The sequence below is a fragment of the Sciurus carolinensis genome, chromosome 2 (assembly GCF_902686445.1).
Source record: "Sciurus carolinensis chromosome 2, mSciCar1.2, whole genome shotgun sequence".
Lineage (NCBI taxonomy): Eukaryota > Metazoa > Chordata > Mammalia > Rodentia > Sciuridae > Sciurus > Sciurus carolinensis.
In genome coordinates, this window is record NC_062214.1 from 1,477,424 (window position 1) to 1,502,040 (window position 24,617).

The 24,617-nt window shown below is 63.4% G+C and overlaps 1 protein-coding gene across 1 annotated transcript in view; it reads left to right on the forward strand.

Annotated features, from left to right (window-relative positions):
- The first annotated feature begins 9,065 nt into the window (after positions 1 to 9,065).
- Positions 9,066 to 24,617, forward strand: part of Lama5 (laminin subunit alpha 5) — a 43,514-nt gene continuing 27,962 nt past the window's right edge. The window contains 6 exon segments of the mRNA XM_047539180.1: positions 9,066 to 9,453; positions 13,176 to 13,328; positions 20,447 to 20,564; positions 21,300 to 21,418; positions 21,528 to 21,698; positions 21,795 to 21,892. Of these exon segments, the coding sequence (XP_047395136.1) occupies positions 9,148 to 9,453; positions 13,176 to 13,328; positions 20,447 to 20,564; positions 21,300 to 21,418; positions 21,528 to 21,698; positions 21,795 to 21,892 (965 nt within the window). The 5' untranslated portion in view covers positions 9,066 to 9,147.

The window sequence follows — 24,617 nt, forward strand, 5'->3', positions numbered from 1 at the left end:
CTGACACAGGGCCGAGGCTGGCAGGGGGACCCACCTGCGAGCAGGCCGGTGGGACGGCACCGCGGCCAAGGTCTGAGCAGCCCTCACGAGAGGGCCCTCAGAGTGGACCCTGGCACTTCCTGTCCTCAAAGAAACGTGCAGAATGTCCGTGTCCTCAAGCAGACGCAGGAGCTAAGGACGGTGCAGCCTGCCAGACGGCTTCACGGGAACAGGGTCCCGGCCCAGCTGTGACGGCAGCGCCCTGCCACTGTCCCCGAGGGTCCCTCGTTCTGCCTGTCAACAGTGGCCCAAGGAAGGCTCCCTCAGGACCAGCGCTGGCACCTGGTCCAGGCCCGGTGAGACTCCTTGGCACCCTTGGAGGAGGTAGAGTTTTAGCCATTTTGCAGGACAGGCAGCTGAGGCTGAGGGAAGGAAGTTGTTCTCCCAGGCAGGAGGCAGGAGGCAGGGAGGCCCGAGCTGTGCTGAGGCTGGAGGATAGCTCACAGAGGAGTCAGGGCTTTGGGGACCCCCACCTCCTCATCCTGGAGCACCCAGAGAAGGCACCCAGAGCCTCTTGCTTGGCACCCACCCCAGGGCCTGGCCTGGCTGGCGTCTAAGCACGGCCCAGCCTATTGTCTGCAGCTGCCAAAACATCCCCGGAGGCAACCGTTTGTTATCCTTGAACCAAGGAGAGAAGTGACGGCATCCAAATTCCTGCCCAGGTGTCGCCGGGGCTTGCCTTGCGCAGTCTGCCGCCCGGCCAGGCTCTAGGCTTGCCACCCTGCCTGCTGCCTTCTTCCTCGCCCTATGCTCAGGGCCCTGAGTGTCCTGCAGGCCTGGAGGACAAGCTGAAGGACAGGGCCCAGCCAGAGGGCACCTGGGCCTCCCCTGTTGGCCCTCCTGCAGGTGCCTACTGTGGGGTCAGAGCTACCCTGGGCCCTGGCACAGTGCACTGAGGACCACGTGTCCCCTGCCAGCACCTGTGCCAGGATCTACCAGGGGCCAGACTGGGCAGCAGGGGAGGGAAAGCAGGGACCCTGGAGGGGACAGGGCTGTACCCAGGGCCAAGCCACTGCCATGCCACCTGGCGGTGCTGCCGGGGACCCAGGGGTCACACCAAGTCCACAAGGATGTCCACCCTGCCCTCACACCTCCACTGCAGGTGCCCCTGGGGCCAGGGTTTCCTGTGATACTTTGCCTACTCCTAAGGGGGCCTCAGTGGCTATGCAGCCAGCGGGCACCAAGGTTCCCACTTGATGGCTGACACCCCAAGACTTCCCCAGGCCTATCCAGGAAGGCCTGAGCTGAGCCTGGGTTTCTGCCCTTCACCTGCCTGGCCAGGACCCTGTGCAGCCCCTGCTGCCTGGCCACTGTCCCCAGCTCCAGAGAGGACTTCACCAGGGTTGGAACCCCTCTGGACGTTCACAAGGGCTGCCTGAGCACCTGCTGTGTCTAGGCCCTGGGTGGGCGCGGGTGCCCTGCAGCTGTAGGACCGACAGCATCTCCGGGGGCCCTCAGGTGGGATCTCATGGGGCCAGTTGTGCTTGGCATAGCAAGGGGCAAGTGCTACTGACCTCCAGCCAGTGGAGGTCAGGGTGCGGGTCAGCTGGCTCCAGGCTTGTGCTGCACCCAGTGCAGCAGTGCCCACTGGAAGTTTCTGGTTTGTGTTCTTATGCAGTCCTGGGATCAAACCCAGAGCCTCATACGACTGAGGCAAGCGCTCTGCCGCTGAGTTGCACCCAGCCCGGGTGGAGGCTTTGAAGGTTGACGGCCACCTGAAGGGACTATGTGGGCGAGTGGTCAGGGACAACTTTCTGAGGAGGTACTAAGTGAGAGAACTGAGATGGCCCCATCGCTCCCCACAGGCCACCCTGCCGCTTTCAGAGAGACCAGGACCTGAGCCTACTGGCCATATGATGGCACAGGCAGCGGAGCCTGGCACCAGGTCTGGGGATTCCAGGACAGAGGCCTCCCCCAGGCTGAGCTGTGCTCCCCCACACTGGCAGTGATGGAGACCCAGAGTCTGTGCCAGCCTCCAGGGGACCCAGATAACCTCCCTCAAGGGCCTTCCTGGGCTCGATTCCATGGCAGTGGAGTTGGGACCTTGTTGAGGACACCCAGGTCAGCCTTGCTGGAGACTCAGGAAGGTGCCCCTCCTGGAGGACGTGGATTGGGATTGCTGGCCAGCAAGGTCAAGGACTTCTCAGCCCCATGAGGAGGCAGGCAGGGCCCTCCTGGCCAGTGGTGTTACCTGGTGGGGACGGAGCCGTGCCACCCAGTGCAGCTGGCCTCTCTGACCCTCAGCCTCTGGTCCATGAGGCCAGGGTGGTTCAGAGCCCTCCTCCAAGGGGGCTGACCGTCACATCAGGAAATGCATGCGGAGGGCGCTGGAGTCTGCTCTCACATCACACAGCAGACCCAGGTGGAATTAGGAGCAGGGGCCAGGAGGCGACTAGGTATCCCAGCCCTGACCTTGCTGCTGGGGGACACCTGACCCCCTGTGAGGAGAAGCCTGGGATCCTAATGGACCCCGTCACCCTGCGCAGCTGGCAGGAACCTTCCCAATCTACGTGTGTTTACATTCCCTGGAAATATTTCCCCAGAAGAGCCATAGGACAAATATTTTGTTAATGTTGAAACTTGGGGCAAACAGAGGCCTGGAGCTGAGCCCTCCCCCCACCCGGGTGGGGTCCAGCTGAGCTCCAGGGAGACCACCTCAGCGGCGACCCTTTATTCCCAGCCTGCCACAGCTGAGCTGGAGGCTTCCAGGCCTGGCCAGGAGCAAGCACTCAGGCCTGAGGCCAGGGGCCTGGCACATTCCCCAAGCTGGTCTCCCTGCCTCCGGCTCCTTGAGCGTCCCTTCGTGAGGCTGGGTCAGGGAAGGGAAGTGACTGGGGTGTCTCTGGAGGTCTGCGCACTGGGACCCTTGGCGAGCCCGTCAGGCCCTCTGTGGCGTGGGATGAGGGAGGGGTGTTCACAGGCAGGCCCAGGCCCACAGGGCAACGGGGCCTGCGGGCCAGCTGAGGGACCGGACACACGTTCCTCCTGACCCTGTGGCCTGCTCCAGGCTGAGTCAGCCTCCTGCTTGGGGTTGGGTGTCCTGGGTTCACTGTGACCCTGAACACGGGCGCACGTCTCTCCGTGTACAGGGACAGGGTCCAGCTGGTCTCAGCAGGCTGTGTGGGTGGCCCACAGGCGCCAGGAGGTTGCCCTGCTTCTACTGACCGCCTGATGGCCTCTTGGGCACCCACACCTCTAGGGCAGCTTCCATGCCCCTCGCTTGGCACCAAGATCCAGCCTGGGTGCTGCTGCAGGCCCAGCTGAATCTCCCTGACACCTGAGAGGCCGGTGGTCACAGTGCCACACAGCGCTGGCCTGCCGCTCTTCCGCTGGGCAGGCGGGGTGCACTGGCAGCTGCCCTGACCCCCACCGGGCACTGGCTGGGGCCGGGGTGCTTTGCTGCGGTGAGCATCATCTCTCAGGCAGCCCACAGGATGGGCCGGGGCCTGCGGGACGGCTCGCTGCTGGAGCAGCTCACCCACCAGCTGTGCCCAGGCCCTAGTCCTCCACGTCCCCGCCACGCTGGTTCCAGTCTGACTCTGATTCTGCTCCGTGGTCCCTGAGGGCTGGCCTCCCTGTGGGCCTCAGGCAGCCAAAAGGGAGGCTGGAGCTGGGCACCCAGTCTTCGCCCACAGGCCCACCCATCTCAGGCCTCCAGAACTGGACTTCAGGTCAGTGTAAAGGAGTGAGGACAGGTGTTGGGTCACTTGGCCCCTAAGACCCAGCAGCTGCTCAGCACTGGGCTAGGGGTGCTCAGACCCATTCCTGCCTCATGGTGCTGATGTGAGTCAGGGCATCTCACCCTGACCCCCAAGGCCAGGCCACGGAGCTGGGGGCAGTGGCAGCCCCTCACTGGTTAGGGATGAAGGCAGGAGGGCCGTGGTGCAGCACAAGGACTCAGAGTGTGGGGGACTCAGTCAGGAGCCCTGATCCAGTGGTCATTGTACCTCGAGGGCAGGGAGCTATGCCAGACATGGGCCCTTGGCAGAGACAAGCCAGAGGGACCCCAGCTGGGGGCCCAGAGCAGGACCCTCGCCGGCCCGCCCGCCCGCCCGCCGTCAGTCACTGAGATGGAGGCGTCTGGGCCCACCCCTGCCGCTGCCTCCTCTCCTGCTGCCTTGACTGGGGGCACAGAGCTGCACTTGCAGCCCAAGGGCTGGTAGGGGAGGTTGGCAGGCCCCTGCCAGCTCAGGGGACCTGCCGGTCTGAAGCAGAGCCAGGGCAGGGCCTGAGGGACAGCCGCAGAGGGCCCAGCCATCCTGCAGCCACCCTTCCCTCCCGCCAACCAGAGCTCTCCCGTGAGCGCACTCTCCAGCCCCTTCCTGGCCTGCTTCCTCCCTGTAAAACGGGGACAGATTCCCTGCTGTCACCTGAGGCCACCGTCCCCACCCTCAGCCACCTCTGCTGAGGGAGGGACGGGAGCTCCCTGCTCAGGCCCACTGGTAGCAGCACAGCAGGCAGCACGTGGACACACTCCTTCACCTCCCCGCAGTGTCCCAGGGCCATGTGGCAGCAGCAGAGCTGGGGCCTGTCACTTTGGGGGCCCAGGCAAGCCCTGCAGGGGCCACCCAGGACCCAGGACCCTGTCACTAAGCTTGGCAGCTCTGGGGCAGTGGGCAGAGGAACAGAGAAGGATAGAGACCGAAAGGGAGACAGACGGGACAGAGTAGCCCCAGTGAGGACCCCAGAGAACAAGCAGCAGAGAGCAGTGGGGGCACAGGCGGGCAGGGGCTGGGCGGGGGCCACTGGGCCCAGGCAGAGGGCGAAGCCCCTGTGGGGCGTCGGTGTGGCCCAGAGCCATCTGGTCCAGGGAGGAGAGGCTGACCTAGGAGGCTGCTCTGCTGCTGTGGGGTGTCTGCTCCCCACTGTGACGAGGGCCCTGGGCAGCTGCTGATGTCCCCCAACCTTCCTTCCTAAATTTGGCGAGGGGAACTGCTAGGCCAGCTATCATCCAGGAGGCCAGGGTTTGTGGGACGTTGGAAGCCATCAGTTGTCCAAGCCCTGGCCCTGCGTGGCTGGGCTCAGGCTCTGCCCGCTGGGCCTTGCTGGGGGGTGACATTCCTCTGGGCTTGGGGCCTCCTGGCCATATAAGGCTGCCTATGGGCACCTCTTGGAGAAGCAGAGTCCTCCCCGCCAACCCCTGTGGGAACCAGATTTGGCCAGGCCCCAGGATGGGGGAGGGGCCTGCTGGAGCCTGGGTCCTGTGGGAGGAATGCACAGGCCAGTGGCCCCCTGGGGCTGGACACAGGTCCCTGGGTGCCACTGGTCTCCCACTGTGCTGGGAGCCCCCTCCCTCTCCGTGTCCCCTACAGGTCCACCTAAGCTGGAGCAGGCAGGTGGTGGGGGGTGGGAACCAAAGGTTAAACAGGATTAAAAACCAAGCAGAACTGTGGGTGAGGGCCATGGAGGGGCCGCTGCAGTGTGCTGGGAGGGCTAAACAGGGTGTTGCCCTTCCTGGGGGGCTGGAGGGATGAGATCCGCCCCAACCTGGGGCTGGGTCCTAGGCGCAGCCTCCTCCTGGGAGGAACAGTCTTCTGTGTTGGAGCTCAGGGTTCCCAGGCCCTCTCAGGCTGATGGGTGTGTCCCTCAGGCCCAGGGCTGGTCCAGGGAGGGGCAGGTCAGAAGTGGGGGTATAGGGTTCCCTGGTGAGGGCCCTGCTGGGAATCTGAGGCTCGCTCTCAGCCCTCCCGAGAACAGGCCCTCTGCAGCCTGCCTGGCTGGAGCAGATGTGCCCAGGGCAGGCCTCAATTCCCAGGATCCCTGGGCAGAGAGCCTACTGCCTGCCACCACACAGGGGACTGAGCTAGGAGCTCCGGGTCCCTCCACTGTAAACACTGAAATGGTGACAAGCTGTGTACAGGGGTCTCGGTACAGTGCCCGTTCTAAAGGTTCTGGAAGGTTGGTTTCATTTGTTTATTTCTACAAACCCAGAGTGCTGGGGACTCGAACCCGAGTCTCCAGCATGAGAGGCAGGCACCGTACCAGATGGGCTATATGGTCTGCTATTCTGAAGGGTCACATTCCCTGTGAGTTGGACACAGCCTGCAGGCAGAGGCAGGAGGATAGCTTGAGGCCCCGAGAGGGTAGCCCCAGGTCAGGTGGCTGGCGGGTCAGACCCTCCATTCCCCGTGAGCTCCTAGATTGGGCCAGCTGGGAGAGACGGCACAGTCCTCAGGGCCCAGGAAGGGTGCAGACCCCCTGATGAGACCTCCCAGCTGAGAGTCCTCCTCTCAGAGGACAATGCTGGACCCACGCCTGCCTGCTGCCCTCTCCTGGCTTCTCTGCCCCATGGACGGGGACAGAAGTCCTCACTAGTGGCTCCCTGGACGGGCATCAGGGAGCCCTGAGAAAGGGGATGTGGCCTCTAACATCCCAGGGTTCCTGCTGGCCTGCTCCCAAGCCCTCTTCCCACAGAAGCAAACAGTCCCAGTCCTGCAGCCAGAGTCTGGCCACCTCCTCTGAGGTGGCCCAAGGAGGCGGTGAGTCCTTCTCACGCAGGCCTGTGAGGGCGGCAACCGGAAGCCCGGCTGGAGAGGTTTGCCACAGGGTCTGCAATCTTCCTTTGAGCTCCGCACCTGGCCATGCTGCCGCACACCTGGTGTGTGTGTGGGACACCCCGTGTCCCCAAGGTTAAGGTTGAGCCAGATGGCCTGTGCCCTGCCTGATCCCCACAGCTGCTCCAGGTGGGGCCACACGGGGTTGGGGGTTGCTTCCAGGAGCACCCTTGGAGTGGGAGGGGGGCTCAGGGGAGGAGGCTGCCTGCCCAGGAAGGCTCGCCTGGCTCAGGGGCCCCAATCCCAGGGCTCAGGGAGGATCTGCCAGATCCCTTTCCCTCCAGGCTGCCACTGATCTCTGCCTCCCCCCAGGTCCCTTGCCACCCTGGGGTTGGTAGGACAGGGGTGAGCTGCCTCCACACCCTTTCCAAGCCCCCTCTCCTTGCCCACCTCAAATGGCACGATATCTCCTGTGGAGCTGGAGCTGGGACAGAGCACAGGGCCCTGGGCACTGACTGAGTTGCAGGGAGGAAGGGCACTACACTGGACACGGGTGGGGGGACAGGTGGCTGACCCACTCCCTCTTTAGTAACTCTGTGCTTCTGACCCAGCTGGTCCTTCTGGCCAGGTTCATTTGTTAGGAGGAAGCTGGCAGGTGCCCATGAGCAGGAAGGAGACAGGAGCATCAGGATCCTGACCAGGTCAGTGGAGGGCCCCCAGCCTGGGCCTGCCCCTGCCCCTCTGAGCCCAGGGACACCGGCGGGCACAGGGTGGGGACAGAGCATGCTGCCTCACCGGCCCTCGGATCACACTGCCCTCTGCCCACTCACACACCCCTGCCCGCCACCAGCTGCTTGGGGCAGCTGTCTGCCGGGAAGCAGGACTGGGGTTAACCCTCCAGGTGCAGGCGGGGCAGGCTGACTCAGCGCATTCCTAGGCAGCCCGCCTCCCTCCTGTTGGCCAGTGCCCTGGGATGGCAGAGGCCTGGCTCAGAGGGCTCTGGGCCAATCTCTGCCTGTCCGTATCTCTGGAGATGGTTGGAAAGAATGCAGGTTCTCAGGAGCCTAGTCAGATCTTGGTCTGTGGGGGAGGGGGACCCTCAGTCTGTAGAACCCAAGGCTGTCAGAGCCCCAGCTGTCAAGAGGGGCAGGCAGGGCCAGAGAACCCTGCCCAGTGTGTGTGATGGGGAGGACCGCAGGGCAGTACTGAGGGTGGGGCCAGCTAACCTCCCATCTGGGGACCAGCTACTGCCCCAGCTGTCCCTTGCTGGGGATCAGAAATCAGTTCCTCAGTCAGACGGCCAGGACTCCAGATTCCTGCCAGGCTCTGCCCCCTCCGGCTGGCCCCTCCTCCACTCCCAGCATGGCAAAGAGGATCCGCCTCCCCCCAATCCCCCAGGTGGAGAACTAGCAGGTTAGGGAGGAATCCGGGAAGGGAAAGTGGGCTCCTTGCCGCCCATTTTGCAGAGAAGAGAAGGGGCCACCCAGCTCCTTGGGATTTGAGATTTGCAGGTGGCCAGGACAATGTGGACAGTGGTAAAACCTTCCAATAACAGCTACCAGCTCAGGATCCTCACCAGGGCCTGCTGGCCTGACCCCACATACTCACCAGTGTCCCAGGATCGTCCAGGGAACCCTACCGCCCATGAGGGGCCAGGGTCAGCTGGCCTGGCTCAGAGACTTGGGAGCTGCCAGCTCAGCAGCTGCATCCCCACCCCCATCACCTAGGGGCTTCCCTCAAGGCCAGTTTGGCCCAGGAACCCAAGGGGAGGAGACCCAGTAGCCACAGCCACTCAAAGGCAGAAATCAGGGGTGCAGCCCTGAGCCATTGGCCTGGTGTCCTTCAGTTGCTTGTGTGAGCAGGGGAATGGCCCAGAGTGTGGGTTCAGGGCTCCGCAGAGCTGAGTCCACAGGGCCCTGAAGCACAGGTGCTCGCGGGCACACAGCCACACTCAAAAAGCGGCCTAAGCACCCCCTGGGCCCTCCCCTCCATCCCCATTCCCCTATTTGAGTATTAAGCTCAGCAGGGCGGACAGAAGCCAGGGGCTTAACCTGACCTGGCTGCCCCGGCGCAAGGAGGTTTCCAATTGGGCTCTCACTGTCCCTCCGCAGATGAGGACACTACCAGGAGGCAACTCACAGGTAGCAGAATGCACCTTCCCCACGCTCCATCAGAATGGGGTAACTCGGCAGGGCCGCTGAGGTGACTGAAGTTAGGGAAACAAAGAGGAGATGCCGAGCCGGAGAGGCAGGCCCCGCGCGCAGGGGCCGGGGCACCCCGGAGGGTCCCATCGGGGATCCGGAACCAGGACCTAGGAGCAGGGAGGCGCTGCGGCACCAGCTCCTAGGGCCTGGCCCCGGGCCAGCAGGTGCCCCTTCCGGTAGGCGGGCAGGGCCGGGGTCTGAAGGGTTAAGGCCGCCCGGCCGCCCCTCCCCCTGCCCTCTCTCCCCCCTGCCCTCTCCCGGGGCTCGGGGCTCGGGCTCCCGGGCGGGCCGGGGCGGGGCCTGACGTCTGCGGGCGGAGCGAGCCGGGAGGGCCACCGCGCTCCAGACCCGCCGGGCTCCCGCCGGGTGCGCTGTCCCTGGAGCACCGAGGCGCTGCCCGGGGCCGGAAGATGGCTCCGCGGGACGCACCGCTCCGCACCCGGAGCGCACTGCGCGCTGGCGGCCGCCCGGGCCCCGCGCCTCTGCTGCTGGCGGGATTGGTGCTGCTGGGTGCGGCGCGCGCACGGGCCCCGGCGGACGGCGACTTCAGTCTGCACCCGCCCTACTTCAACCTGGCCGAGGGCGCCCGCATCGCCGCGTCCGCGACCTGCGGCGAGGAGGCCCCGGCGCGCGGCCCCCCGCGCCCCACCGAGGACCTCTACTGCAAGCTCGTGGGCGGACCCGTGGCCGGCGGGGACCCCAACCAGACCATCCAAGTGAGCGCGGGGCGGGGGCGTGGGCGTGGGACACCGTCCCGAGGCTTTCGGGACCGGGACGCGCCGCACTCGGATCCGGAACTCAACCCGAGTCCTCGGGGAGCGCCATGGGCGGGGGAGAGTCCAGGTACAGACTCTCCTGCCTGGACTCCCTTGGTTTAGCATCTCGGGCGACCAAGAGAGACCCCAACCCAGCCACTCAGGCTCGGCCGGGAAACGGCGCGTCCCTCCGGAAAGACCAATGAAGAGTCCCTGTGAACTCAGGGCGGCGGGCGACGGTTCATTTCGGTGGCGGTGACCCGGGAGGGAGGGTGCTGGTGCCCAGACCCTGGCGGCCCTAAGTCCGGAATCCCGGCGAGGGCGGGACTTGGCCTCAGCGCTGGCTGCCTGTGGGGAGGGGGCGGGCGGCTCCGCCTTCCCCCGGGACAGGCTGGAACCTGCTGGCCTCCGGATGGGGACGGATGAGGGCGGGAGGGGCCCGCCGCCTGGCGCCCTGCTCCTCGTGTTGGGGCCCTCGCTGCCATCAGCCGAGGGTTGAAGCCTCCCCCGCCGTGGGTCCGAGGACCTGGGTGGGACATCCAGGTGGGGGAAGGCAAGCAGCCCAAGCTTTCACTGGGAGGAGAACAGTGTGGCCAGTGCCAGCAGCCTCTCTACCCAGCAGGTGGTGGGTCAGTCCCTGAAGAGTTCTGGAGTTGCCTTCAGGCCAGGAGCCTTTGGTGGCTTCAGTGGTTCAGTTTCTGGCCCTGTCGTTGAACCCCAACCAGGACAGTAGGGTTGCACGGGTCTTCTGGATTGGGGTTGGAACTGGGGTCAGCCCCGGGGTGGGAACTCTTTGACAGCCCACCCTGAATCAGATTCCTGAAGAAACCTTAGCCTCATCCTTTCTGGAAGGAGAGGCTGGGAAGGGGAGAGTAGCTGGGAGTGGATTAGCTGAGGTGGGGAAGAGGGCCCAGGAGCTAGGTAGTGGGACAGCGAGGGACCCCACCCTTGAGGAAGGAGCTGAGAGGTAGCCAGCCTCCCCTGGGCTCCTGGGAGCACGTGCATTCTCCTCAAGCCTAGCACAGCCCTGTGTTAGCAGGTGGTGAGCCCACCTTTCAGGTGGGGAGAGTGAGGCCCGGAAGGGTGTAGTCACCTTCCTGAAGCTCCAAGGCCAGACCTGGTCCAGCTGGAGAGAGCTGTAGTTGGCCTCCTGCCTCCTGCCTGGGGACCCAGACTGCATCTGGTTGACATCAAGGGGGTCAAGATGGAGATCCTGTGGGTCCCTCCGGACCTGCCCCAGTGCCTGCCAAGCTCCCAGGGACCCCCTTTCTGCTCAGTGAGAGTTTGCTACTGTACTAGGGAGGACCCAGTCACTTCCAGGTCCCAGACCTGCTGGGCGGGGGACCACCTGCTGTGTCTGTCCCCTTGCAGCTGCTGTTCCCTCTGTAGAGGGCTTAAAGACCTACTTGTCTGGGGTCAAAGCCCTCCCCCTGCCTCTCAGCTGTGTCTCCTCCCTGAGCTTCAAGTCCCTGTATGTGGGAGATGGCGCCTCACCTGAGACCGTGAGCCTGGCCTGGGATCCTGGAGAACAGGCACACGGTGACCACCCAACAACCTTGGGTCTGCGTCTGTGCTGGGCAGCGGGCTGGGCCTCACCCAGTCTGTGGCAAGCAGTGGTGGAAGCTCCCTTTGGAAGTCTGCAGCTCCGAGTGACTAGCGACCCTGTTCCCAGCTGCGTGGCTGACGGGACTCCTGTGACCTCAGAGGTCTCTGAGGTTCACTGCCTCTGACTGGGCCCTGACGGGGCCTTGCCCACAGGACCTGCCCGGGCTTTCGAGGCAGGTGGGCAGAGTAGGTGTGGAGGACGTGAAGCCACAGCTGCTCTCCATCCTAAGAGGCCACCCTGCCCCAGTGTGGGTGGGGTCCTGGGACCAGGCAGCACAGTGCCATGGTGGCAGGGATGGTGGGACCTGAGGCCTGGGCGTTCCAGGTGGGAGCCTCTGAACAAGGCAGGGTGGGCGTGGGGACTCCCACCCTCATCTCAGGTAGAGGAGCCTGGCCCCGGGCCAGACTGCATGGTGACTCACGGAAGGGGAAGTCCTTATCAGCCCCTTGCTGCTTCCTAGTGCTGTTCCCAGCAGGACCCTCTGAGGCACAGGGACTGAGGGAGCCTGGTTTCCCAGCCCTGTCCACTGTGAGCCAGCCTAGCAGAGGCCATTAGGGAGGGAGGCCCTGGCTACCCAGAGCGACTGCTGTGGATTGATGCTAAGTGGACCAGGCCTAGTCCCTAGTCCTTCCTAGTCTCCCTAGTCCTCCACACCATCTCTGTTGCCTGGCAGGGGCTGATCTTGTGCTTCCTGGGTCCAGCCTCCCTGGGCCTGGCCTAGCAGGCAGGCTTGGCCAGCTGTGTCGCATGGTACTGTCAGTGAGGACCTGGGCCCCTCTCTGCTTAGCCCCGAGCTCAGCAGGCCAGGGAGCCCTGGTTTCAGTTTGGGGGTCACCGGTAAGGTGGGCCGGCCCATGCAGGCCCTCCACTGCCCTAGCTCCTCTGTGTGGCAGCTCCAGGGGTGGACTGGGACATAGCTAGAGTGAGGTTCAGGACTCTGGACCTCAAGGGAGTGGGTAGAAAGCCCTTCAGTAGCCCAGAGAAGCCACAGGGTGGAGTAAAGCAGGGTGATGCCTGGCAGGGGGTGGGTCAGCACCTTGGGTGGTCCAGAATTCAGGCCAGGCTTCCAACAGGGTCAGTCTGCCTCCTCCCCCGGCCCCAACCTGAAGCCTGGGAGGAGCGAGGGGTCCAGTTTCCCCACTAGGCCTCAATCAGTGCAGGATCTCAGGGCTGCCTTTGTGTGCAGAGGGACAGCAGGTCTGGTTTCCTTGTGGGGGGTGGGTTCCACTGGCCTGCAGCCAGGGCCCCCCCTCCCCCACCAGGGACAGCAGACCAGGCCCCTGCTGGAGCTTCCTCTGTCCCCACAGAGAACAGGCACCCAGCGGGTGATTGGACTGTGACAGGAGCAGTGGCCAGCCCTGTATGTGAGCTGTGGATCCTCGCTGCAGCCGGGGGCAGGTGCAACATCATCCTCACTGCGGATGGGGACACTGAGGCTCCGCGGTGTGGCTGCCATGACTTGGCAGCTTCACCTGCTGCAGCCCACACCTGCACTCTGAGGCCTGTCTCCTCAGGCCACCTTGCAGCTGGAGGGGTCCCTAGTCCAGAGCACTCTGCAAGCTGGGGCAGGGGTGTGGGGACAGGTTGCTGGAGTCAGGAGGTGCCTCTTCCATCCTTCTGGCCACCAGACTCCCTCCCTGCTGGGTGATCTTTCTGTCTGTGGCTCTCTTCTTCACTCCTGGGGCTCCGTCCACCCTGCCCAAGCCCTTCCCAAGCTTTCAAGGTGGGAGATGGGCTGCAATGGGCTGCCCCTCACTCCTCCAGCCCTGGGCTCCAGGGCCTTTGCGCTGGGAGGCCTCCTGCCTGGAGCATATTCCCCTTACCCTGGGGTCTTTCATGATGCTGCCTCTTCAGTCTCAGCCTCCATCCTCCCTGAGCCCTGCCCCTCCCTCCCTGGCCTTCCTGGCAAGCTGTGACCATCATACGTGAACTGTATGGAAGTATCGGGCACTCCCCCTGCCCAACAGACATGGGTCTCAAGGTTGGGAGTGGAGGCTCTTGTGATGGGGCCAGGGGTCGTGTCACAGCAGGAGGGGACACAGGTGCCCGGCCGTCTGACCATCCCCTCTCCCTGTAGGGCCAGTACTGCGACATCTGCACAGCTGCCCACAGCAACAAGGCGCACCCTGCGAGCAATGCCATTGATGGAACGGAGCGCTGGTGGCAGAGCCCACCACTGTCTCGTGGTCTGGAGTACAACGAGGTCAACGTCACCCTGGACCTGGGCCAGGTAAGTCACTTCTGTGCCTGTGCAGCTCCCACCCTGCACCTCTAGCCGCAAGGCTTACCTTGGAAACAGGACTTGACAGTGAGGTCATCACCCCAGGGGCTGGTGGCTAGGCCCAGACAGGCCGACTGGGGAGCCAGCCCTTTGAAGGCCAGTAGTGCACCTTTTGGCTCTTCAGTGTCCCTGGGCCTGGGGAGGAAGGTCGGTGGGGGAGGTGTGCTGCAGGGAGGCGGGGGCAAAAGTGCTGGAGCCTGCCGGCTCCGGGCACCCTGGTGTTTACTCTGAGGAATTCCTGGCGACTGGGAGGGGCTGCAGGAAGGCCAGGAGGCCTGGCTGAGGTGGACATTCCTGGAATACCTGTGCTCTGGCTGGTGGTGCTGGGGGTGAGGTGTGAGCCCGCAGCCTCTAGCTCTAGAGCTGATCCATCCTTGGCCCCAGGCCCCTGTGCAGGCAGGTGGGTGGGGCCTGGTACTTCCTGGAGATAGCCAGCCTCACGGGGGACAGGACCTGGGGGCCGTGATTTGCTCCTGGGTTGTCAGATGCACGTGGCTGTGTCCTACTCTGTGACTTTTTCCAGCGCTTGGCCCTGGGGTCCTGGCCGTGAAATGGGCCGGCAGCACTGTTGTCCCCTAGGTGTAGGGGTGGGAGGTGGTGATGGAGCCCCCAGACCCCACGCTGCATGCCCAGGGCCTGTGTCCTGCCTGCTTTGCTGCCATCCTGGTGTGTGACCCAGTGGGTCTTGCTCTTTTCTGAGCCTGTGCTGGGGAGGTGACAGAAGTCTCGTGCACGCTAGCTGAAAGAACATGCCCCTGGGCAGGCACCTGCCGCCTGCTCCTGGCAGCTCTGGGACCCAGCCCAGCAGGGCAAGTACCCGGACTCCTAGCAAGTGGCTTGGAGCTTCCAGAGGGACGCGGTTTTGCTGTTGTGTTCAAGCTACCAGCATGGGGAAGGAGGACAGGGAGGGGCTCACCATCGGGGTCCTGATCTGGTCCATTTTTCCTCATCTCACTGGGTTTCACTGTCTGGTGTCCCTGTCCCCTCTAGCTTAGGAGGCTTCCGGAGCTTTCTGCACCTCACAGGCCAGGGGAGGTGGGACCCTGGGGTTCCCTAGTCTCTGGCACAATACTTAGGCAGTCCAGTATGTGAACTCTCACCTGCCGGGGCTGAGGGTTCTTCCTTCCCTTCCTCCCAGGGACCAGCCTGGCTAGGCTGGGGGAGGGGAGAGGACCTGTCTCCATGGCAACCTGGGTGGGGCAGCTGGGCCCCTTTCTGAAGAGCTTGGGTGGAACTGATGCCTGCTGGCTTGAGGCCCACTCTGAGCCTCAGTCTTCCCTTCTGTGACTTGAGCCTAGAGATCTGCCTTCAGAATTTTCCTGGCAGGGAGAGGGTTTCACTGAATGGATATCTTCCTCTCTAGGCCTCAGTTTCCCCAAGTGTAGGGTGGTAGGGTAGGAGCTACCATCATCCTCCCTCCCACCTCCTTCCCCCATCCAGCCTTCTGTCCCCGCTTCTCTGTCTGGGTAGATGTATCCACCAAGGCCTCTGTCTTGTCTGGCCTGGGGGCTATGAGTCTTGGTGGGGACATGGAGCCCTGGCCTGTCCCCAGCCATCTCCGAGGTTGGTGTGGCTGTAGACCGAGTCCAGCTCTGTCGCAGGGAATGTTCTTCCTGGGGTTTGGTGCTGTGGGTTGGGCCAGTCCTTGGAGATGCTGCTGGCCCTGGGCTAGGGCTCGGGCTGCATCAGGAAGCTGGGCTCGGCCAGCTGCCTTTGTTCTGGGATTGGAGCGGATGCCCTGGGAAGGGGTGGGGGCGGCTGGCACTGGCACCGGAGAGCTTCCTGCACCTCACAGGCCTGTGGAGGGTGGGCTGGGCTGCCTGGTCACTCACAGTGACCAGTCTCACACCCTGGTGGGTGGGGCAATAGGGTGGTCCCTGCAGCCTCTGGGAGCAGCCTGGGTCTCCGCAAAGGACTCCTGGAGGGCCTGGGGCTTTGGTGACTCTTTCTGAAGGGGAGTGTCACCAGAAAGAGCCTTCCTGCTGGTGCTGGTGACTCAGGAGTAGTTTCCTGAGACTGGCCTGATCTGCCTGGGGCACCACGGGCTTCTGGGAGCTTCTAGGGCTGAGTGGTCAGATTACTGGCCCAGAGCCTCCTGCAGCCCGGTACCCAAGGAATGGCAAGCTTGCTCTTGCTATTCTGTTGGAGCTCAGGCCAGGAGGCAAAGGGTCCTGGCTTGAGGGTCCCTGTCCCTGGGCTTTACCACAGACAGTCCTTGTCCTCCACCTGCCCAGCTCAGTAGGCCCAGTTCCTGTAGAGTGGGCAGAGGTGAGCTGGGCTGGCTCTGGACTGTGCCCCCGCCCTCTCCAGATACCCTCCTGGGCGACCAGGCCAGCAGGGGCTCCCTGGCAGTCCCTCCCTTTCCTCGGGTGGGGTCAGATAAGGAATGGAAAGAGTGCTGGGCCCCTTCCTGGCAGGCAGCCCTGGCTTTATTCCCTACAGAACAGACTGGTGGGCTGGGGGCCAGTAAAGAGGGGTCAGCATACAGAGGGGCCTGAAGGCTGGCCCTTGGGATATGGGCTGGGGTGGTTGGACGTGAGGCCCAGGTGCCAGCTTTGCCCCAGAACGGTGGACCTGCTGGAGGAGGAGGAGGAGGCCAGAAGGCGTACCCAACCAAACAGGGTTGCTGAGGAGAAGAGCTCTGGCAAAACCCCCGACCATGGAGCACGAGCCTCCTCCCTAGGTGCTGGGGGAAACTGAGGCACAGCACCAGTGTGGAGGGACTAAGAGCCCAGGGCTGTTGCCTGAAGGAGACCTTGGGCTTGGCAGTGGCTTGTCCATCTGGGTCCATACCTCCCAGGCTGTTTTCTCTTCCAGAGACCAGGGAGTGAGAACATGGGGGCTTAGTGGCAGGGGCTGCCCTGGCTGTCGGGATGTGCCCAGCCTGTCCTGCCCATTTTCAGGACGAGTGGCTTGGGCTCCTGGTCCCAGGTGCTGCTGGCTTCCCAAACTCGGCAGGATGCTTGGCCATGTGGCCAGTGTCCTGACACCGTCAGTTGGCTTGGTGGGGCAATGACAGAAGCGTACTGTGACTGGACTTCAGTTTCAGAGCCCAGCACCTGGACAGTGCCCAGCTGGGCTGACCCTGGCCCTTTCAGCTGGGTTCCCTGTGGGGGATCCCTGGCTAGCCTGAGGCAACAGCCCATCCCTCTGCCTGTTCCCTCAGGAGTCTTTCCTCCCCCTTCCTGACCCATCCCTCTGCCTGTCACCCAAAGGGACCCTTGTGGCCTTTCTCTCCAGCCTGTGTTTCCTGCTGCTACCTCAGTGACCCTCAGTAGCCCATGCCGCTGTTCCCCGTCCAGCCGTCCCACACACGGGTGCTTTGCTGGTTCTGTGCAGGCTTCCTGTTTTCTGCATTTTTAAACAAACCCCAGGGTGCTGGCCTCACCATACCTCTCAGTGCAGACTAAACTGTTTGGTCTCAGCCACAGGGACCCTTGGGGTAAACTCCACTTCCTGTGGCCCTGGGCTCACCATCTGGCCTGACCTGCCCGGGCCATGGAGCAGGGCAGGAACCTTGCCTTGACTGGGTTGGTGGGTCGCTGGCCCACCCCAGGTCCAGCCCTGCTGAGGTACAAGTGCCACGTGGACCATTTGCCTGTCTGGGACCCCACACGTTTCCTTGTCTCCTGCCAGGCCTGTTAGTTGACTTTCTGCCCTGTGAATAAGTACCCCAAATGGCCAAATTGAGAGGATGAGAAGTTTACTTGGGCTTGTGATTCCAGAGTCTGTGCAGTGGCTTGGCCCCGGCGTGGCTTGGCTCCGTGGCATCACGGGGCTTCACGGCAGGAGCACGTGGCAGAGGAGGCTACTCCCACGGCAGTGGGGCACAGAGAGGGACTACTGGGCATCACTGGACCCCTCGAGGGCACGCCCCCAAGGACTTCACCTCCTCCTTATGGCCCACCCCAAAGGTCCCCCCACCTCCTGATAACCAGCTGGGGATCTTCGCCACCTAAGCCTTTGGGCAACATTCCCGATCCAAACGCCAGCAGGCCCTTACAGCCCTGCCAGTGCCCTGACAGTCTGTCCAGCCTGCTCTGGACCCCAGTAGATTTGGGGCTCCTGGGCCTGCGTCTGCCCTCAGTGCGCTCAGTGCGCTCCATGTCTTCATCTTTTTCCTTGGTGGTGGGCTTGCTGGCAGCACCCCTGACTGTTTCATTCCACTCTCTCTCTCAGGGTGGTGTCCACATGTGGCCTGTTTTGAGGGTCCCTGAAAAGAGCAGGGGATGACCATGCTTTTTCACCTGGTTGGGGACCTGATTAGACCCCTGGCCTCGCAGTCTGGCCCTGTCTCTGCCTTTTCCAGGTTTTTAGACAGCTCTCTGCTGAGGGGGTGGCCAGGGCGTTAACCTGGAGCTTGGGGCTAGGAGGGGCTTCCTGCCTCCACCCAGCACTGCCTGGGACCTGGGACTGTCCCTGTAATCGGTAGGGACCTTCTTCCTTCAGGGTTGAGTCACAGACTGCCTGCTGAGTCACACCACCAGTGGGTGGGACCAGGCCCCTCAGTTCAGGACCTGTTACAGCCAGCACCTGTGCCCTGCCTTGGTCTCCGCAGACCCACATGGGCCAGGGCAGATATGGACTGTGGAGGCAGGATGGAGTCCCGTCCCCTTCCCCAGGGGTTCTAGCTACAGCCTACCTCTTGGTGACATGGTGTTTGAGCCCTGGAGACTGCTAGCCAGGATGATCATCACCCTCCACCCTCCCGTGTCCCCAAGGCCTTTGGAGACCCCATTCACTCTCACTGTGTGACATCCAGACCCATCCCTCTGTGTCCCTGCCCCGTGGCTGCTGGCTGCTGCTGCCCACCCACCCAGGAGCAGGCGTCACCTCCCTCCTGAGGCCCTGGGAACCTCCAAACCATCACTAAGACTCACCCTGATCCCTCCTCTCTGCACCTCCTCCCACTGCCTGTGCCCTGGGAGGGGCAGCACCTTCCCCAGGGCCACCCGGCCCTGGACTCCTGCCTGGCTCTAACCCTGGGCTCTCACAGACCCTGCCAGGTGGGGGTCACCAGGACAAGCCCTCCTGAGCCTTGACCCTCTGAGGTCAGGATGGGTGCAGGGCCGGGGGCGTAGTGGCCAAGAGGCTGCGCTGCTGCCTGGAGATGTGCCTGCCCTAAAATAGCAAAAATTTTAAAAATAACCGGCAGCCTTTGTTTGGCTTTTGCTTTAAAAGACATTTTTTCCCTTCTGCACAGAACTGTGCAGCAGCAGAAAGGTCAGCCGGCGTTGGCAGCGGAGTGGAGCCCGCGAGGAGGGGAGGGTGCGTCCCGGGAGGCCAGGGGTCGGCACTCCTCCCAGGTCACACCAAGGGTGCTGCCACAGCCCTGGGAGCAGGGACCAGGTTGGGGACAGACGGCCGCACTTAGGCACAGCCTTTCCTGCCTTCCGCCCGGCAGGGAAGGAGGACAGCTGTCCAGGCCCCCATCTGACAGCCTGGGTGGGTGGATCTTTAGGAGCATCCCAGCATGGGGCAGGAGTTTCCATGCCCCCGCCTGCTTATCTGGCGCCCAGTTTGTGAAAATGCACTTAGCTGGGAAAGTGCAGGCCAGCTGACGGTGGGGAGCAGTGGGGTGGACCTGGCTCCCTGGGACCCTTCCTGGGGCTGACTGCGGCTCCCCAGAGCAGCCCGTTTCTGTTGCTGACACACCTGCGTGTGCACCTCCCCCTTCTTCCTGCAGATCCCTCCCCGCCCTGGCACACCCCAGTCTCCCTGGACCCAGGGCGTGCATGAGGTTGAGCCCACGGGTCCTGAGGTGGAGGTGTGGGACTGGGTGTAGGGTCTTCCCAACAGGCTAGAGCCTTCCCCAGCTGGTTGGGGTGCCTTCCCCTCAAGGAAGGGAAGGATGACCTCGGAACTTGGCAGGGGTGAATGGGCCTCTGTCCCCACCCAGGACTGTCCCTGCCACACTTGGCCTCCTGGCAGGGCAGCACCCAACCCCCTCCTGGGGTCCTCGGGGCTTGCCCCACCTGGAGTCTGTGCTGCCTGAAGGCTGGCTGCGGGCCCCCCTCCCTCAAGGTTACCTGCTGCAGTGAGAGGCGGGTGCCGGGGTGCTGCCCCATGTTGCGGGGTCTCCATGGCACTTCATACATCAGGGGCCCCCTCTCTGCTCCAGCTTCCCAGGCTGGGGTGCTAAGGAGGGAGAAGGTGGGTAGCTCAGCTGCAGACATGGAGGGCTTCCCTGAGGCCTGGAGAGCTCTGTGAGGGCCGTTGCCAGGTGGGGCTGAGGCCCGGGACCTGCCAGGGTGCTGAGGAGGGGCCCCGCCAAGTCCTGTGTGTGTGCACACGGGGACGCTCTGCGATGCTGTGCTCTGGCCAGGAAGAGCAAGCAAGGCTGTGGGCACCTCCCTCCCACCACTGAGAGAGAGCAGGGAGCAACCAGGCTCGCTGGGCACTACTCGTGGTTCCTGTGCCTCTAGAGAGGCAGCCCTCTTGCTCTTGGCTGGCATCTACCCTGATGTGCCCAGGGCCACCAATACGCTATAGCCCTTGCCTCCTGGCTGGTGGGGTTTCCTGTTTTGCTCGGCTATGCTCTGGGAGGGTTCTTTTTCCTGTCTGTCTCCAGGGAGGACCCCCCAAATGGCACAGCTGAGCCCCAGCTTGCTGCATGGCTCCTTCTCCCTGGGCCTCAGTGGGCTGATCAGGGAGTAGAGGGGTAGGCACTGGGGGTGGTCCGGGTAAGGCTGGGACCAGGGCTCTGTCAGGGAGGAGGGCTACTCTCAATGTGCTAGAGACCAGGCTCATTTGGGAGCTGAGAGCAGATATCCTGGCTGGATATCAGGGCTTTGGGGGACCTTGGGTGTGCTTCTTCCTCTACCTTGGCTAGCCCCACCTGAAGGCAGGCTGCTCCGCAGTGTGCCCTGTCCACAGCTCCTGAGCTCCTGGGGGAGGGGTTGGGAAGGGGGTGCTGAGGCCTGGGCCACCCCAGGATTAGGAGGGGAGCCCTTCAGAAAGGGCCAGTGCCCACCTGCTCTCCACCCCTGTGTGCCCAGCAGGCCCTCCATCGGGTCCCTCTACGCCCCACAGCAAGCCCGCTGACACAAGCACCATCTCTCCTGCAGGTTTTCCACGTGGCCTACGTGCTCATCAAGTTCGCCAACTCCCCTCGGCCAGACCTCTGGGTGCTGGAGCGGTCCACAGACTTTGGCCACACCTATCAGCCATGGCAGTTCTTTGCCTGTGAGCGTCCCTGAGCTGTGGGGCCTGGGGACCCTGGGTGGGGCTGCCATTGCTATGCCTTCTCCGAGTCCTGGGCACTGTGCAGCACAAGCCACCCGGAGGCAAGCGAAGCTAGGTGGTGCTCATCCCTGACGCTGGGCATGGCTGGTACGGGGCCTGATGGCGCCAGGAGGCTCCGGGCATCTCTTGGCTCCTCTGGACTGGCCTTATGCTCAGACAGCTCCCTGGTGACAAAGTGGCCCTGGCATCTCCGGGCTCACTTCCTGCCAGCTTGGCTGCCTGTGTCAGGAGAGTGCTGGAGTTACTGGCTGTCCTGGCCATGTGCCACCCTGACCAGTCATGTTGGCAAGATGGGGAACGCTGTAGTTGGACAGGCCTGATCACATGTGTCCCCAGCTCCCTGGCCTGTGAGTGGGGGAAGGGAAGCTGGGTAGTCTTCACAAAGGGGCCAAGGCACTCATCCCAAAGGGCACTGTTCTCCAGTGTGTCCCAGGGAGAGGCTGGGCACCCAGGAGTGAACTAGTGTGGTCCGTGCACGTCCAGCCTTACCAGGCAGGGCGAGGGTTCCACCTACCAGCCAGAGTTCTCTCTTCAACAAATCCTGCTGACCAATAGAGCGCGGGCAGGGGACCCATCCAGGGACAGCACCTATCTCAGAGAGGTCAGAGAGGGTGCTGCAGGCTCTGCAGGCATTTTGGCTGCTTCTGCCCTCACCTTCTGGTTCACTCACCGCAGCCTCCAAGAGGGATTGCCTGGAGCGATTTGGGCCCCAGACGCTAGAGCGCATCATGCAGGACGACCACGTCATCTGTACCACAGAGTATTCGCGCATAGTGCCCCTGGAGAACGGCGAGGTGGGCTTGAGGGTGGGGTGGCCGCCACCGGCCCCTTGGGCCTCGCTGGTCAGCTGGTAGTGTCAGGGGCCTGTGGTCATGTGGGACTCACAGCCCACTCCCGCTGTAGATCGTGGTGTCCCTTGTCAATGGGCGTCCTGGCGCCAGGAACTTCTCCTACTCACCCCTGCTGCGTGATTTCACCAAAGCCACCAACATCAGGCTGCGCTTCCTGCGCACCAACACCCTGCTGGGCCACCTCATGGGCAAGGCCCTGCGGGACCCCACTGTCACCCGCCGGGTGAGTATGTGTGCTGGCTCTGCGGGAGGGTTGGCTGGGGCTCCCTGCCTTGGGGAGGTGGGTGCCGGGGCACCGGCACTCACAGGCCTGGTGCAGTACTACTACAGCATCAAGGACATCAGCATCGGCGGCCGCTGCGTCTGCCACGGCCACGCGGACGTCTGTGATGCCAAAGACCCCTCGGACCCTTTCAGGTGAGGCCTGCTCCCTGCCTGTCCTCATCAGCCCCTGCCGACCTGGGCAGGAGCCCTGGTTCTACTGCCCACCCTGGCTGCCCACAGGACCTGCAGGCTGCTGCCCTGTGAGCCCTGGTACCCCTGTCTGCCCAGAGAGGTGGAGGGCCTGAGCCGGGTGAACCTCCCTGGTTGCTGTTTTGGGCAGGGGCCAGCTCTCCTCCTAGATTTGCCTGTCCCATGTGTCCCCCAGAGGGACAGGTTCCTTCCCTGACTTTGGGAGTGTCTACCCCACCCCCTTGTTCTTCCAGGACACAGACAACTCCCTGCTTCCCCACCCCTGAACTCCACCTCAACCAAGGGCAGGGGCCAAGGCCACAGGTGGGGAGCGCCAGCACCCCTGCCATCTGACGTCCCCTATGGTCATGCAGCTGGGGACAGCTGAGGCTCTGACTTCCCGCCCTGGGGTTCTACTTGGGAGCCCTTCACAGCTCCTGCAGGCTCTGGCCCTGCTGGGCACAGGCATGTTTCTGGGACACACCCAGAGTCAGCCAGTTGGCAGGGCCCAGAGCCTGCATCTTCAGCTAGCTGCCAGCAGATTCGTACCTGAGAGCAGATGCCTGTGGCCCAAATGGCCAACTGGGTCCTGGTGCTGGGCTGGGGGCAGCCCGTGGCCGTCCGTTCCTCTTCCGGCCTCCTTCGCGCACTCCGCCAGCCGCTGTGCGTCAGCTCCTGCACCCCTGAGGGCCTGTCCTGGCCCAGGCGCACCTGTGCTGGGAGGCAGCCGGGTCACATGCAAGCCAGCATGGCCCTTCCACGGGCTGAGCATGGCAGGGACGGGCTAGGCAGGGCTGCTAGGAGCCTGTGATGGGCACCATGGCAGGGCCCCTGCGTCCCCACCCGGTGCCAGGCAGCCCAGCAGGCATGGGAGGCTGAGGGCACTGCCTCAGAGTCCTTCGGCCCCCCTTGGCCCTCAGCCTGGTTCTACAGGCGCTATCCTCTCTGCCAGCTTACAGGGGAGGCAGGTGAAGCCCGGGTAGGGTGGAAGCTCACCCCCACACTTGTGGCCAAAGCTGAGCCCCTCTTAGAGGTGGCCAGTTGGTCTGCAGAGGAGTGGCATGGTCACCCCAGCCAGGGGACTCAGGCAGGCTGCTTTCCTGATACTGCGGACTGTGGGGACACCCAGGGAGCAGGTCCCTGCCAGTGCAGCTTCAGGGCTGCTAAATTGCTCTGAGAAATTAATTGCCAAGAGGAAGCAGCTCCTGACAGCTGGGAGTGGGGCCTGCTGGGCAGCTAAACTGGCCTCTGAGGATGGAGGGCCCCAGTGCCTCAGGAGCGGGGCCTGCCTCACCTGCTGGGACCTGCTGAGGCATTGCGTGGCCCTGACTCACCTGCTTGGCCAACACTGAACTCAGCCCAACCCGTGTACATGGGGTGGCTCAGATGGGGCATCTGTCCCAGAACCCCCTGCCCCAACAGAACCCCTCTCCACAGCCCCTTGCCCAGCAGTGTCCCAAACCAGCTCCCACCTCATCCTCTCCTCCAGAAGCACAGCCCTGTCCCTCTCCGCGCCCGTACCATCCCGCCACCCCCTCCAGGTTTGGCCTGGGCTTCACACTGCCTGTGTCCTGCCGTCTGGGGCACAGCTCTGCCTGCCCCTCCTGGACTGGAAGCCATGTGTCTCTCTGTTGGAGGCACCTTATGCTTCTGCTCTGGTCCGGTGTGTCACTGAGGCAGACTGCACTTTTTCACAGGCATGGGTGACTGGGTGAGCTGTTCGGTTCCTAAGGGGGCACCTCAGGAGACCTCTTACTGCAGCGGCTCCTTATTCCTGCCCTCTGCTTCCAGTTCTTTGTTCTGCATGGCCCTGGCCTGGCCTTGGTCTCCTTTTCTTCTTGAAGTGCCATCCTTAGGTGCTTCTACTTGGTGACCACCTGTCACTTGTCTGAAAATGGCTGTTTGCCCTCACTCGAATGACCATATGGTGTGGAATTCAGGGTTGGTGAGTGCGTCTCACACAGAGGAGGGACCCTTTCACTGACTGGGCGCTTCCCAGTGCCTGGGAGAGTCCACTGTCTCTCGAGTTGGTGGTCTGCCTCGGGATGTTTGTGTGGGCCCTGCTGCCCGCTGTCTTGCAGATGACCTTGAAGTCGAGGCCTAGGCGTCCTTTGTCAGTTGGACTCTCCTAGAGGATGCACTTTCACTAGTCAGCAGTCTCTGTTGATGGAGACCGTTCACAGCCTTGCTCTCTGATGGCTCTGCCTGCCCCCTTCCTCTCCTGGGCACGGACAGGGGCTCTCAGTTCCCTCTGCCTCACACCGTGGCTGCCCACCAGACGTCCTTAGCACCTCCTCCACATCCCCAGGCCTCTCCTCCGCTGGGCCTGCTCGGCGCCTTCGTGGTATCTGGCCTCTCTTCGTTGTTGTCCCGTCCTTCCTTTCTTCTCTTCCTCCTCCAGTGCTGGGGACCGAGCCCCGGGGCCTTGTGCCTGCCCTGCCCTCACCCCCGCCCCTGCTTCCTTCGGCTCAGGTCCCTTTGTTTACTCCACTTCACAGTTCCTGCCAGTGGCTGCACTGAGGGTGTTCTTGGGGTCTTGTCTGTTCTGGGTGCTGCGTGGCCTGTTGCCTTGGTCCTCCCAGCATGTCCTGCAGGACGTCACCTGTATGCATGCCAGGTGCCTGGATCAAGGAGAAGCCCTCGGGTGGCTCTGCAAGGGTCTTCACCAGCCGGATGAGGACCCTGTAAT